Source organism: Cavia porcellus, unplaced genomic scaffold, assembly GCF_034190915.1.
Source record: "Cavia porcellus strain 051 isolate PalLab524CR breed Dunkin Hartley unplaced genomic scaffold, mCavPor4.1 scaffold_20, whole genome shotgun sequence".
Taxonomy (NCBI): Eukaryota; Metazoa; Chordata; class Mammalia; order Rodentia; family Caviidae; genus Cavia; species Cavia porcellus.
The window spans coordinates 24,748,229-24,761,065 of NW_026947503.1; the positions used below are offsets into that span (position 1 = coordinate 24,748,229).

General features: G+C 35.0%; 1 protein-coding gene and 1 non-coding gene across 4 annotated transcripts in view; both read right to left on the reverse strand.

The window, feature by feature from the left end:
- The window catches only part of Malt1 (MALT1 paracaspase), a 74,828-nt gene that overhangs the window by 30,351 nt on the left and 31,640 nt on the right, over positions 1-12,837 (reverse strand). For all 3 annotated transcript variants that reach the window (XM_063231556.1, XM_005005565.4, XM_063231557.1), the window contains 3 exons: positions 11,711-11,737; positions 8,551-8,583; positions 828-1,031 (listed from right to left, as the gene is read on the reverse strand). In XM_063231556.1, the coding sequence (XP_063087626.1) occupies positions 828-1,031; positions 8,551-8,583; positions 11,711-11,737 (264 nt within the window). The remainder of the gene's footprint in view (positions 1-827; positions 1,032-8,550; positions 8,584-11,710; positions 11,738-12,837) is intronic.
- On the reverse strand, positions 4,441-4,565 carry LOC111758107 (small Cajal body-specific RNA 23). The gene has a single exon (XR_002792340.1). It is a non-coding gene; the product is annotated as a small Cajal body-specific RNA 23 (non-coding RNA).

Consider the following 12,837-nt stretch of genomic DNA (forward strand, 5'->3'; position numbering starts at 1 on the left):
ACAATGTCATGGTAAGCACAATCCTGTAAGATAACAATTCAAATGAGCTCAACAAATTGCCATCCTAAATTTGATGTTATATATATTAAAATAAATTAGTGAGGAAATTCCTTACTACGGACACCGTTTTCTCTTTTCAAGTTCTTTACTAGATATACATTGTTCTTAACATACTTAAGAGAGAGAATTAAAAAACCACTAAAAGTTTCCTACTGTAACTTCTGTAGTGGTGCATCTTGAATCGTATCTGTACAGAATTTTAATTTAAAAATGAACAGACCTGGCATGTAGTTCAGTGATAGAATGCTTGCCAAGCAACCTCATGGCACAAAGTTAAATCTCTAGCATTGCAAAAAAAAAAAAAAAGTTTTCATATACCTCCTTCACCAACATTTCCTTGTTAAATTCTAGTTCTGACTAAAAAACTAGACATTACATAAAATAAAAAAAGAAACAAGCACAATGAATGTGCCCTCTGTTGCAATTTTTGTATTAAAACTAAAACCACCACACAGTTTTCATATATGAATGCATGCTTTGCTGTTTCATAATCAAACTTTATAGTTGATCCTGTAGTCAATAAAAAATAAAATCATGAAAGACAGATAATAATTCTAATAAAAACAAAATTGTTTTGGTAACATAAAAAATGTAATATCAAAACATTAACCTAGGGGAATGAATATCAAATTTATCCTTTTAACAGAAAAATAAAAACTCATCAATTCAAAATGTTCATCTTACCTTTATCTGATTTTCAACTCTTAATTTAACTTGTATGAGAAAAACAGAAGATAAATGTAAAAGACAGATTACAAGTATCTTACCATACACTCCTTTGTCTAAAAGTAGTAAAAATTCATCCACAGCATTACGCATCTCATATTCAGTTAGATCCAGCAATGAAACAACTTTGAAATCCAGTTGTCTCAGCAAGTTGGTCAGTTCATACACATCCACCAAGGGAGCTTTAAGCTTGGGGTGTTCCCAGTAATTCATATTTCCTATCAAAAGAGCAACTTTGTCTTTTGCTGTAAAACAGGGGAAGGATGTTAAAGGAGAATATAGGGATTAAAACCTATGGCAATGGCATCATTATAAAGACAAAGTTTGCTTTAAGATTACACTAATTTTAATAAGGTTTAATTAGTACTTTTGCTTTAGTACTGTTACTTTATATAGCAGATCAATACACTGAAAAACACATGAAGCTAACATCATACCAAATAGCTGAAATTAAACTTATAAATGCTTCAGAACCAGGAAGATATTTGTTAATTGTATATGAAACATAATCTTTCACTGAATTACAAAAAAAAAACCCCAATATTCAATAAAACTTTTAGAGGCCATTTCAACAAGAAATATTTATAAACGGGTTCCCATCAAATTAAGTCCTATTTTGCAAAGAACAGAAGAGGGGAAAAAAACAAAACAGAACAAAAATACCTACCTACAAGAGGGACAGGAAGAGGATACATCAAAGCCAGCAAGGGGAAGGGCCTGAGAAAAGCCAGAACTCCACAAGAAACATTGTTTTGCAGCTGCTGTTTAGATGGACTATCCTCGAGGCTGCTCGAGGTGCACAGGGAAACTTCCTCAATGAACGTCCTTTGACAGTTCATTTTCTGAACTTCGCGCTGTGAGGTTGCTAAAGATAAGCCTTTTTCCACCCTTCAGTAGTAGGGATTGTATCCAGATCCAGGGCCTTTATATTGAGCTATAACCTCACTCCTTTTTACATTTTCAATCAGAGTCTTCCTAAGTTGGCCAGGCTGGTTTAAAACTTGTGATTTCCTGTCTCAGCCTCCTGACTAGTTGGAATTATAGGCTGGACCACCATGCCCATCTAAAATAGTTGTTCTGACAGAAATAGTGGTGAAAGGGGCAAACCATTTGGACACATGCCTTAAAAAGTATCAGTGTGGGGGCCAGGGATTTAAGTGTTTGCATGGCAAGTGCAAGGTTGTGAGCTTGATCCCCATACCAAAAAAAAAAAAAAAAAAAAAAAAAAAGTATCAGTGAGTTTAAGCCCGCCCTAAGCAGCTTACAGCAGAACACAGTTTTGTATTGAAGAGGTAAAATACTATCCCTTTCTCTGAAGGTCTCGGGTGGGGCAAAGGGTGTAAAGTCATATGAAAGCACATCTAATTACATAAACACTTGACAATGTTGATTAAACAGCTATGCTACTGGCTTATAAATTACCTTACTGTTTCTACTGCTATTTTAAAAATTATCAGCAGGCTCATACATCTTATTTTTGTTACTGTATCTCTTGATTGCATTGGGGTCCACACTGAATAACCAACATAATGACACATTTTTCAGAAAATATCCTCATTGTTAAGTGATATTGACTGTATTTAGAAAAGAACAATACAGTTTATAGATTGAAAGAGCTGAAAAATATGAGACTATCTTAAAATGTATTATGAAATATAGTGGTAATTAACAACTTTTCTAACTCTTTCCAATGATAATTTTTAATAGCTAGCACCTAAAATGTTAAATTTTTTTTTTTTTAAACTTAATGTTAAGAAGGATGGTGGGTAAGTAAATCTTACCTTGCCCAAACTAGTTTGCGAAGCAGTTCCTGGATGCCAGGAATACTGGGGTGGATTTAGAACACAAAAGCAGAAGCTGCAGTTGAAATAAGAGCTGCTACTCATTCCAGGAAATTGGTACAGAAATGGAAAAGAAGAGTCAGACTTTAGAGACAGGACACAGAAAGAAATAGTAAAATCTGAATTTGACGAGGTAAGAGAGAAACAGAACTTCAAAACAGCACCTAATTCAGCAATTTCAGGTAATAAATGCAAGAAATTTTTTATAAAAACATTTACTGTAAAAGCCACCCACAGTTTCTTGACCATAAACCATTCAGTGGAAAAAGGAACCATGGAGCTAGGCGTGCAGCTGAGCAGTGCAGCAAGTGTTAGCACATGCGAGTTCAATCCCTAGCACGCATGTGTGTACACATACACACACAAAGAAAAAGCCAGCTGATGACACAAAAGAAAAATAAATTCCTTAGAAAGGTATTTTAACTACATGAAGCATATGATAAATGTCTGGAGAACTTCATGATAAAAGTTGGCCAGATATACAATTTATCCTGTTATTCTTTCAATCAGGACATGTTTGAGAAAAGTTATCTGATGTAACTGAATTAATAAAGCTATGGAATCAGAGATATCGCAATAATCAACTCTAGTTCAAGCACTAAATTATATAATTCCAAGCAAGTTGTTTTAAAGTTTTAAATTATCATCTACCTTCCCAGAATCAATAACTGGGACCACCTCTTATTAAAAAGTTTCTGCATGTCAAAAAAAATCTCCAGCATAGTGAAAAGAAAACCCACAAACTGGGAAACAATCTTAGTGAACTCTCCCTCAGACAAGGGACTTTTGTCTAAAACATATAAAGAATTGGGGCTGGGGATTTAGCTCAGCGGCATATGCGCCTCCGTTGCAAGCAGGCAGTGGTGAGTTCGATCTCGGGTACTGACAAAAAGGAAAAATGACAAAACAAACAAACAAACAAACAAACAAAAAATCCACAACATATAAAGAATTAAAAATACTCAGACCCCGAAAATTCAAAGATCCAATCCAAAAATGGGCATCTGAGATGAAACACACTTCTCAGATGAAGAAATACAAATGGCAAATAAATACATGAAAAAATGTTCATCATCATTGGTCATTAGGGAAATGCAAATTAAAGCCATACTGAGATTCCATCTCACTCCTGAAAGAATGGCCAGGATTAAGAAAACCAACAACAAATAATGCTGGAGAGGCTGTGGGGAAAAAGGAACTCTCCTTCACTGTTGGTGGGAGTGTAGACTGGTACAACCTTTGTGGAGGTGAGTCTGGAGATTTCTCAAAAAGCTGGGATTGGAAGTCCCATTTGTTCCAGCTATTCCACTTCTAGGCATATTCTCAGAAGAACTGAAAGCATCATACCACAGTAATATATGCGCACCTATGTTTATAGCAGCACAATTTGTAATCGCCAAATCTGGGAAACAACCCAAGTGTCCATCAACTGAGGAATGGATAAAAAAGTTGTGGTATTTCTACACAATGGAGTACTACTCAGCTATAAAGAAGGATCACATTGAGATATTTATCAATAAACGGGCGCAGCTTGAAACCATACTCATAAGTGAAACAAATCAAACTCAAATGTGTGAATACCGAATAGTTTCCCTAGTGTAGGAAATGATTCAAATATATGAAAGTATGTGGTAATCATGATTTCCCATTATGTGGCCTTGAAGCCTTATAAAGTTTTCACTCATTAACTGGAATGGCTTTATTCTGGGCTGCTTGATATTATTGCCTATGATGAAATGAACAGCTATTTTGAAGAAAACAAGACATCATAATAGCTAGTGCTGATTTATTTTTTATTTTATTTTTTCTCATTTGTTGTACTGAAAACTGTGGTGTCCAATGTTCACTCAGACAGGACACCCCCAAACCAGTTCCAATTCTCTTGCTCACAAGTGGGCAGGTCAGGACCACATGGAGAAGACCAAGCCCAGTGAGCACGCTAGTGCTGATTTAATACCATCTTGTTTTGAAGCCCCACCAAACTATGACTATTCTGTCTCCATTGGTTTTATCATGTTGCATCTTGCTGGATTTTTTTATATGTGATAGTATAAACAAAAATTATTATAGGCAAAGAGATAATACAGAAACCATTGTTCGTTTTCTGTTAGCTGGTTCTAAGTACCTTACAATGCTTTCATCCACTTGAATGGTTTTACACTGTCTTGATATGTTTGATGCTATAGTATACGAAGTTATATTCAAATATTTCAAGGAAAGAGACACTATGGTAACTACTATTAAGTTGGGTTATTTGGCGGTGAAGCACTAGGTTGCTGAAACTGTCATGCTTTGACTTGTATTGTTATGCTGTTATGTCCTCTTTTATCTCAATCTCTCCCTTATTCATTAAAAAAATTATTTAATTATTTTTTATTACTAGGGGAAAAATAAAAAAAATTAGGATACATTATACTAACTTTTTAAATTTCCTATTAACTTGATTTGAAGTCCTGTAATACTCCCACTACTTTGTTTTGACTGATTAGGCTCTGTTCCGTTCCGTAAGATAGTATCAAGTTTGAGGGAATAGGCAACTACTTTGAAGGCAATAAGATTCACTATGATGCCCATTCTGATATGACTATTAACCTCTTTTGAAGTCCTGTAATGTTCACAATGTTTAGATTTTATTGGTCTTGTTCTCTACTGTTTTGTTCAACTTTATAATTAATTCTTCTTAAGGAAGCAAGAGGCAATATGGTAACCATTATTGATAATGTTGTACTCTGTTTTTACATCATGTGCTATGTCTACCCTTGGTTTTGACTGACAGCTTTGTTTTGTCATTTTTGATTTTATTCTCTTCCAAAAAAAAAAAAGTAATAAGAACTATGGGAGTAATAAAACCCAAAATGTGTAAATTTTGTTGTAATAAAGAGAGGGAAAAAAAAGTGCTCTAAAGGATACAACTGCAAGTGTGTTTAGGTGGGTTAAATAGCTGACCATATTAATGTTTTTGATTGGATCATTGAACACAACTGTTCGCAGTCTCACTGTTTGAATGTCCACTTTGTATGCTTTGATCCTGTGACTTGAACAACTATCTCTAAGGTGATAATGTGTAATCTATTAACTGGTGATTTCTTACTGTTTTTTTTTTTTTTGTAGTTCTGTATTACTTGTACCCTTACACTGTTTTGTTTTTTCTTTTTCTTTTTAAATAAAATTAAAAAAAATTATCATCTACAAAAAATGAGAAAAATATCTACATCTCAGGTTTGAATTACACAATTCATCAAGTGAAACTATTTATTAGTCTTACAATTAACTGCACTAACATTAATATAATTAGTATTCTACAAAACCATCTTCAACAATGAACTCAGTTATATTTGGACTTTGTCATTTTGTGTACTTACAAACATACATATGCTTACTACACAGTAGACAATCTCATAGCTGTAGCTTTGTTCAGTTCACTATTTTAATAGATGTTTCTTAACAGATGAGATTCGGGGATCTCGAGTGGTAAGGTTTATATCCAGATGTCTGTCCCCCAAGAGCCTCATGCACCATAAGCGGGCCTTTGGGAAGGAGCCTGAATAAGGGGCAATACAGATGCCTTGCGGTTCAGATGCGGGGTGTGGTAAGAAGAGGAGGTCCCTGGGCTGTGACCTGGAGGGCAGGCCTCCTCCCCAGCTTGCTCCTTCACTCTCTTTCTGGTGGCTGGTCACCATGACGGGAGTAGCTTTCCTCTGCTATGCCCTTCTGTCATGCCATTCTGCCTTGAAGTCAGCTGACCCTGGTCTATAAATGTGGGCCAAATAAAACTCCTCCTTTAAGTTATGGGTGCTGCACACTGTGTCTCAGCAATGAGAAGATGACTAAGATATAGAGGAAAGGTACTGGAGGTGGAATACATGAAAATTTGTATGAATGAAATGTATCATGTTTTAAAAAAATGGGCAATAATTCACAGTCTCATGCTTTCTTCAACATCAAGGGCCTTTCCCTTCATTGTTGCTCAATTCTATGATCATTTTCTGGACCTGGCTGTCACCTAAGCTGCTGTACCTCTGAAAAGTATTTTCTCTAAGTAACCATAACAACCTCCTATTCTGTAACAGTTTTGCCATTATATTTTTTCTTTCAATTCAGCGAACTCTTTTAATTTATTGATTCCTTATTTTCTCCCATTTATCAACCTTTTAAAGGCTCTTTTTTGCCTATGCAGTCTTTATGCCTTGATTAATTTCTCCAAATTCGAACTGCTTTTCCCAGTCTGAATGGCTAGCACAGTGTCTGGCACTAAGCCAGGAACAGAAGGATCAGTTCTCAGCCTGCTCTCCCTGTTTTAAAGCTGAGTTCTACTGCTGAACAATCATACAGAACAATCATACTTCATAATAGCTGTATCATTACAAATTCTTAATTTTTAAAAGTTTTAGTTTGACTGTCAATATTCTTTCATTCATAGATGGTTGTGTTCATTTTCTTTAGTCATAAAACCCGTACCACAGACCAAGTTTGATATTAATCCTATACTTTTTCTGAATCCTTCAAGCAGAAAAGCCTAGAAAGAAAAACCATTACTGCACTTGAAAATGTCAACTTCCTAACACATTATTCTAAATCTTGCCCAATTTCTTCTTCGTTCTAATCTCAGAGGGAAAACAGCTACTAACATTCTGATTAAGCCAATCCCTCCCCTTTCCTCTTAGTCCAAATTCCTAATGTCTTCACTAGAAACTTGCTCCATAAATTGTCCTCTTTTTGCTGGAACATGCTAACCTCTAACAATCCCAGGAGAGCCTTCCTTCCAAGTGGAAATAGCTTCATATCCTCCCCACGTTTCAAAGAACTTCAAATATATGTCTCATGCACTTAATCACGGATCACCATTTTTTTCTCAACAGATTAATTTGAAGGATGTTTTTATTTGCTTACTTTTGAATCATTCTTAACCCATTAACTTATACATTGTATCCATGTTTGAATCCCAGCATAACTTAGTAACCAACATTTCACCAAAGTCATTATATCACTTCTTCAGTAGCTGAACCCAGTGGGCAAGTTTGAGAAATTATTTTACCAACTTCTGCCAGGATCAAGGTGTCAACAATTTCTACTATCTTTAAATGTTAATCTGGTAAAGTTTTATGGTATGAATCTCTTATATCTTCCTTTTCTTGGTTTTCTCTCATATTTTTTCTCCAGGGTATTCTTTAAGTGCAACTATTTTATTTACTTCTTGCCCTGAATCTTCCTACTAAGGAAGATGGGAATGCAAATTTCAAAGCTTACTGCAACCTTTGTGGTGCTTCCCTAATTTCTACTTCACCAGCAGATAGTGTAAATCACATTTTCTTCTCTTTCACCTATACAACATACATATCTTTTTGTTTATATGTTTATTTACATGTTTCCACAATATTGAAATCATTCCACAGAAGTTGACTTGGCCTCAGAAACAGAATTTGTATTTTTTTAAAGTGGTACTGGGGATAGGATGCAGGGCCTTGATGCATTCCAGGCAAGTGCTCTACAACACAGCACATGCCAGCCCTTTCTAAATGTTTGAAACAGGTCTTGCTAAGTTGCCCAGGTTAGTCTTTAACTTGAGATTTTCCTGCCTCAGCCTCCACAGTAGCAGGGGTTACATGGATGTGCCACCATGCCCAGTTGATTTGTAATCATTTTTTTTTTTTAATCGGTACTGGGGATTGAACTCACGACCACGTGCTTGCCAGGCAGGCACTTATGCCGCTGAGCTAAATCCCCAGCCCTGATTTGTAATCATTTCTAAGCCTTTTCTTCTATAATTTCTTTTACAAGTATCAAATATAAAAATTTGGCCCAATGTTATTCAAATATTTATAAAAGCAATCAAGATAAAATAGCTTAAATAGTTTCCTGGTCATCATAAAATAGAATTAAATACCATAGTTGTATGCGATTATACACTTCAAATTCTACTTACCCAAAGACTGGTCAGTAGTTTGGTCTTTATTGTCTATATCAAGATAAAAACAAAACATGTTATTAATCACTGTAAAAGTATTTTGAAAGCTAATGATACAAGAAAAGCAATGAATAAGAACATCTTAAGTCTCAATAAAATATAGTAGAACAGCAGTTACTAAAGACTGGAAAGGGAAGTGAGAGTGAAAAGGCAGACAATGGGCCACAAAACAGAGACAGGAAGAAGGTCTAATGTCACTTAGCACAACAGGGCAACTACAGGCTCCAACCACTAAAATTCACAATAATGAGAAGTACTTGAAGGTGCTCCAAACACAGAAGTGATACTATATGAGGAGATGGCTATGATAATTATCCCAAAATGATCATTACACATTGTATACAGGTATCAGATAACAACACTGTACTCTTTGAATATGTAAAAATACATGCTGATGAAAAATTTAAAATGAAAAATACATAATACAGAGGCTGACAGTCACCTTACAATTTTAAGATTTTCAGATTTTTAAAAAGAAAAACATGCAAGGACAGACAGGATTGGAATCAAGGTGAGGCACTAATTTTGGTAACTAACTAACATGGGAAGTTGGGAAATAATCTTTTAACATTTTAGTAGCAAGTACAATCTAAAAACAGTAATGATACTCAAATAATAAGCAGCAGCACTGCTGAAATGGACACCTTAGGTGGCACTACTCTATATCCTTTCTAACAGATTCAATTAAACCTTACTCTACCCTACCAGGTATATGTTATTAGCTCCATTATACAGATAAAGAAACTAAGCCAGACAGAGGTTAAATCATTTCTCCATAATTGTTAAGGTAGTACTAGCAAATCTGGAGTCTAACTTAAGAAGTACTCATTCCAAATTTCTCTTCTTTTCACTTTGCAGTATTTGGGGTTGAATCCAGGACCTTCACAGTGAGCTACCTCTGCAGCCCTTTTCTGAGAAGGGTCTCCCTAAGTCAATAAATTCTGAGCTTGAACTTGGAATCCTCTTGTTCATGCATTCACTATCACTCTACAGCATACAAAATCTCTCTTACCCTCAAGCACCACTGGAAAGAGAGCTGCAGGGAAAGATCAGTCTGTGGTGTGCGCAGTGTTATGGGGAGAGTAATTCTGTATGCATGTTCAGTAACATAAATAGGTTACGGGAGCCGACTACGTAGCCTCCCCACATACCACTTTTTTGTAAACTCAATTTTTTTTTTGTTTGTAAACTCACTTTTTACAATCCTAGTACAATCCCTGAATTTTAGGGAGTAAGGAAAAAGGGACCAGAAAAATTTTAGAAACTTAGTGGCAGATATACACAAAAGTTCTTGTGAAATAACTAAAATATTTGCTAAAGGGCAAGAAATAACTAATTTAAGAAAAGGGATTCTATCCCGATCAAGATACAATTACTAGCACTGTTCAACAGTATGTAGTGCTGGATGCTTGAATCAAGTTTCACTGAGGCTTTTTTGAATTCCAGAATACTAAAGCAAAGAGATGGACAAATTGGTGATGGTGGTTTTGTGTTTTAATTTACTTATCTGTAATCAGTACAGTCCAAACAGCATTTACAATAGCAGTTTATTGCCAAACACGAATCTAGTTAAACTGGGGCTGGAGGTGTACTTCATGATACATCCTAGTATATACGAAGCCCTGGGGTCAATCCTAGAACTGGGGCAGGATTTGGGGGTGGGGAGAAAGACGGAAGGAAGAAAAGAAAGATGGGAGGCACAGAGAAAGAAAAAGAGTCTAAGCAAACTAATTATGGTGCTAATACTGAGATATAGCAAGGCTTTCTACAAATATAAAATAAATGCCTAGCTAATATATTTAATTTTTTTATTTTAAAGAGAAGAAAAATAGAAATAAAAAGTTTCAAATCAGGCTGTAGGAGAGTAGCAATAATTGATATATTGTACTTTGTTTATTCTCATATTAGTTACTCAGAATATAAGATAAAGGCATGAAATAATGTCCAGACAATATTAGAATAGATTTTTCTTTTCAATGAACTAAGAGAAACTAGCTGTATACCTAATTAACTATCTTACATATATTTTTTTCTTCCCTTTTCTTTCCTTGTTCCTTTCTCCCAACAGTTTCTCTTTTCTTTTGAATGGGTTTTTCTCAATTTGCAATATCCACTGTACCTTCTGTACATGATGTTTACATTTGTGGGTCTGATTTACTTGACTTATGAGTATGGTCTTGAGTTATATCCATTTACTGATAAAAGTCTCGAGTTTATTTTTCTTTATGGCTGAATATACATATATGGTCACATCTTTTTTATTTATTGCCCAGTTGCTGATGGGCATTTGGGCTGTTTCCAAGATTTACTTATTACAAATTGTGCTGCTACAAACATAGGTGTACATATATCACCATGGTATGATGTTTTTAATTCTTCTGGAAAGATATCCAGTGGTGCAGCACCTGCTTTGCTACTAGATTCTTATAAAATTTTGTCTTCAAATTTGTCCGCAGGTTCTATCGTAGTGCTTCAGAATGTCCATAACATATACCAAGGTCTTCTGTCTGTACATATTCCTCACCACTGATATTCCTCTTATCTCGGTTAAAGGCTTTCCCTTTAACCTAGCTCATAATAAATGTTCTAATTAAAACTGGCCTGGAAGTTCTGCCTACTCCTGCCAACAGTCAGTCTGTTAATGGTCACTGACCAACCAATGTGTACAGGGCTAACTATTCTCACGTTGCCTCTGGTGAAGGAACCTACCCAACTACTTCAGATGTATTCTGTCTGAGCAACAAGGGCTGAAACCTGACCAGTTCAGAAAGATGACTTGTCATTCTTTCATACATATGTCCCATCTTCCACATTAAAGAACATGCATTCTCCTCTTTAACTTCCTTTGTATGATACAAGGAGAACACACAATGATAAAAAACACACTGGCATTTTATACTGCCTCCTATTACTTTCCACCATTATGGTTTTATAATTAAGAATATTTTTGTTTCACTTGCATGAAACCGATATTCATAGAAGTAGCAACTTCAGCCTTAAATTATAAAGAAGAAAATGTTACTAGGATTAGTATAGCAAAAGAGTATTTATGGGATCTTTATCATATTCAATAAGTTACAAATCAAAGACCAAAACAGCTTATGTTTGTATTACTTACCAGGATGGCCAAAAGCACTTAATTCCTCTAAAATAAAACAAGAGAAAATACATTATATAAATCTCTCAACTTAGCACAAATAAGACTAATAGAACTGATATTAAATCATGCATTGTTTTTACTAATTTAGAACTGTTTAAATTAAGAAGCCATGCAAATACTGAAAAGAACACTACTGTAAACACCATTTAGGACTTCCACGTTATTGCTGCTTTCATTAAATTATGAAAAGATAAACTCACTCATTACATCCTTAAAATTTTACATATTCTAGCCAACTATGGGACAAAAACGGTCAACATATAAGTCTGTTTATAGCCTCAACTATTAACCTCAATCTCTCAATCTTTTTTTTTAAAAAAACCTTGTATTTTAGAACATAGATTAATAAAACTATTTCAAGATAGAGCAGAGGGTATCTGTATATCCCAAACCTATTTTTCCCCAGTGTATTATGTTTGTATCATATATTTATCATGACTAATAAGCTGTTCACATTCATTTTTCATTGTGGGACTCCATTTAGGATACCACATGACTTACTATGATTTCTTAGGTTCATCTTGATTATAACAGTTGCTTAGATACTCTTTGTTTTTCATGACCACGACAGTTTATAGTAACTGCTCAAGTATTTTGTAGAATGTCCCACAATTAGAATCTGTCTGATGTTTTCCTCACGGTTATTCATAGTTTCTCAAGAAGTATGTGCTTTAGAGAGCGACAGTGGTTTCAGATTTAACCTGTACTCCTTGGGAGTTTTATCATCATAGATAAAGGATAGTTATCTAAGTAAATATCAATGACATTATAGCTTCTACTTTTTCTTTACAAATCTCGTGAAGATAATCAACATTAGCAGTATACTGCAGAAGTTATACTACATATAAAAGTATTATAGAGAAACTCTACATTCTCATCTATGCACAAGTGTCTAACGACATCAACCAACGCAAAGGTCAGGCAGACTTTCTCCTGCCTCTGGTATTGCTAACTACACTCACTAGCAGTTGCTTAGGTCAGCACTTTCTTCTAGCACTCTTCAGCAAGGCTGTCTGTATTTCTGTAACACTTTTAAGGCTTCTGTCACACTGTACACTCCATCTTTGTCCTCCTCCCTTCTTTTT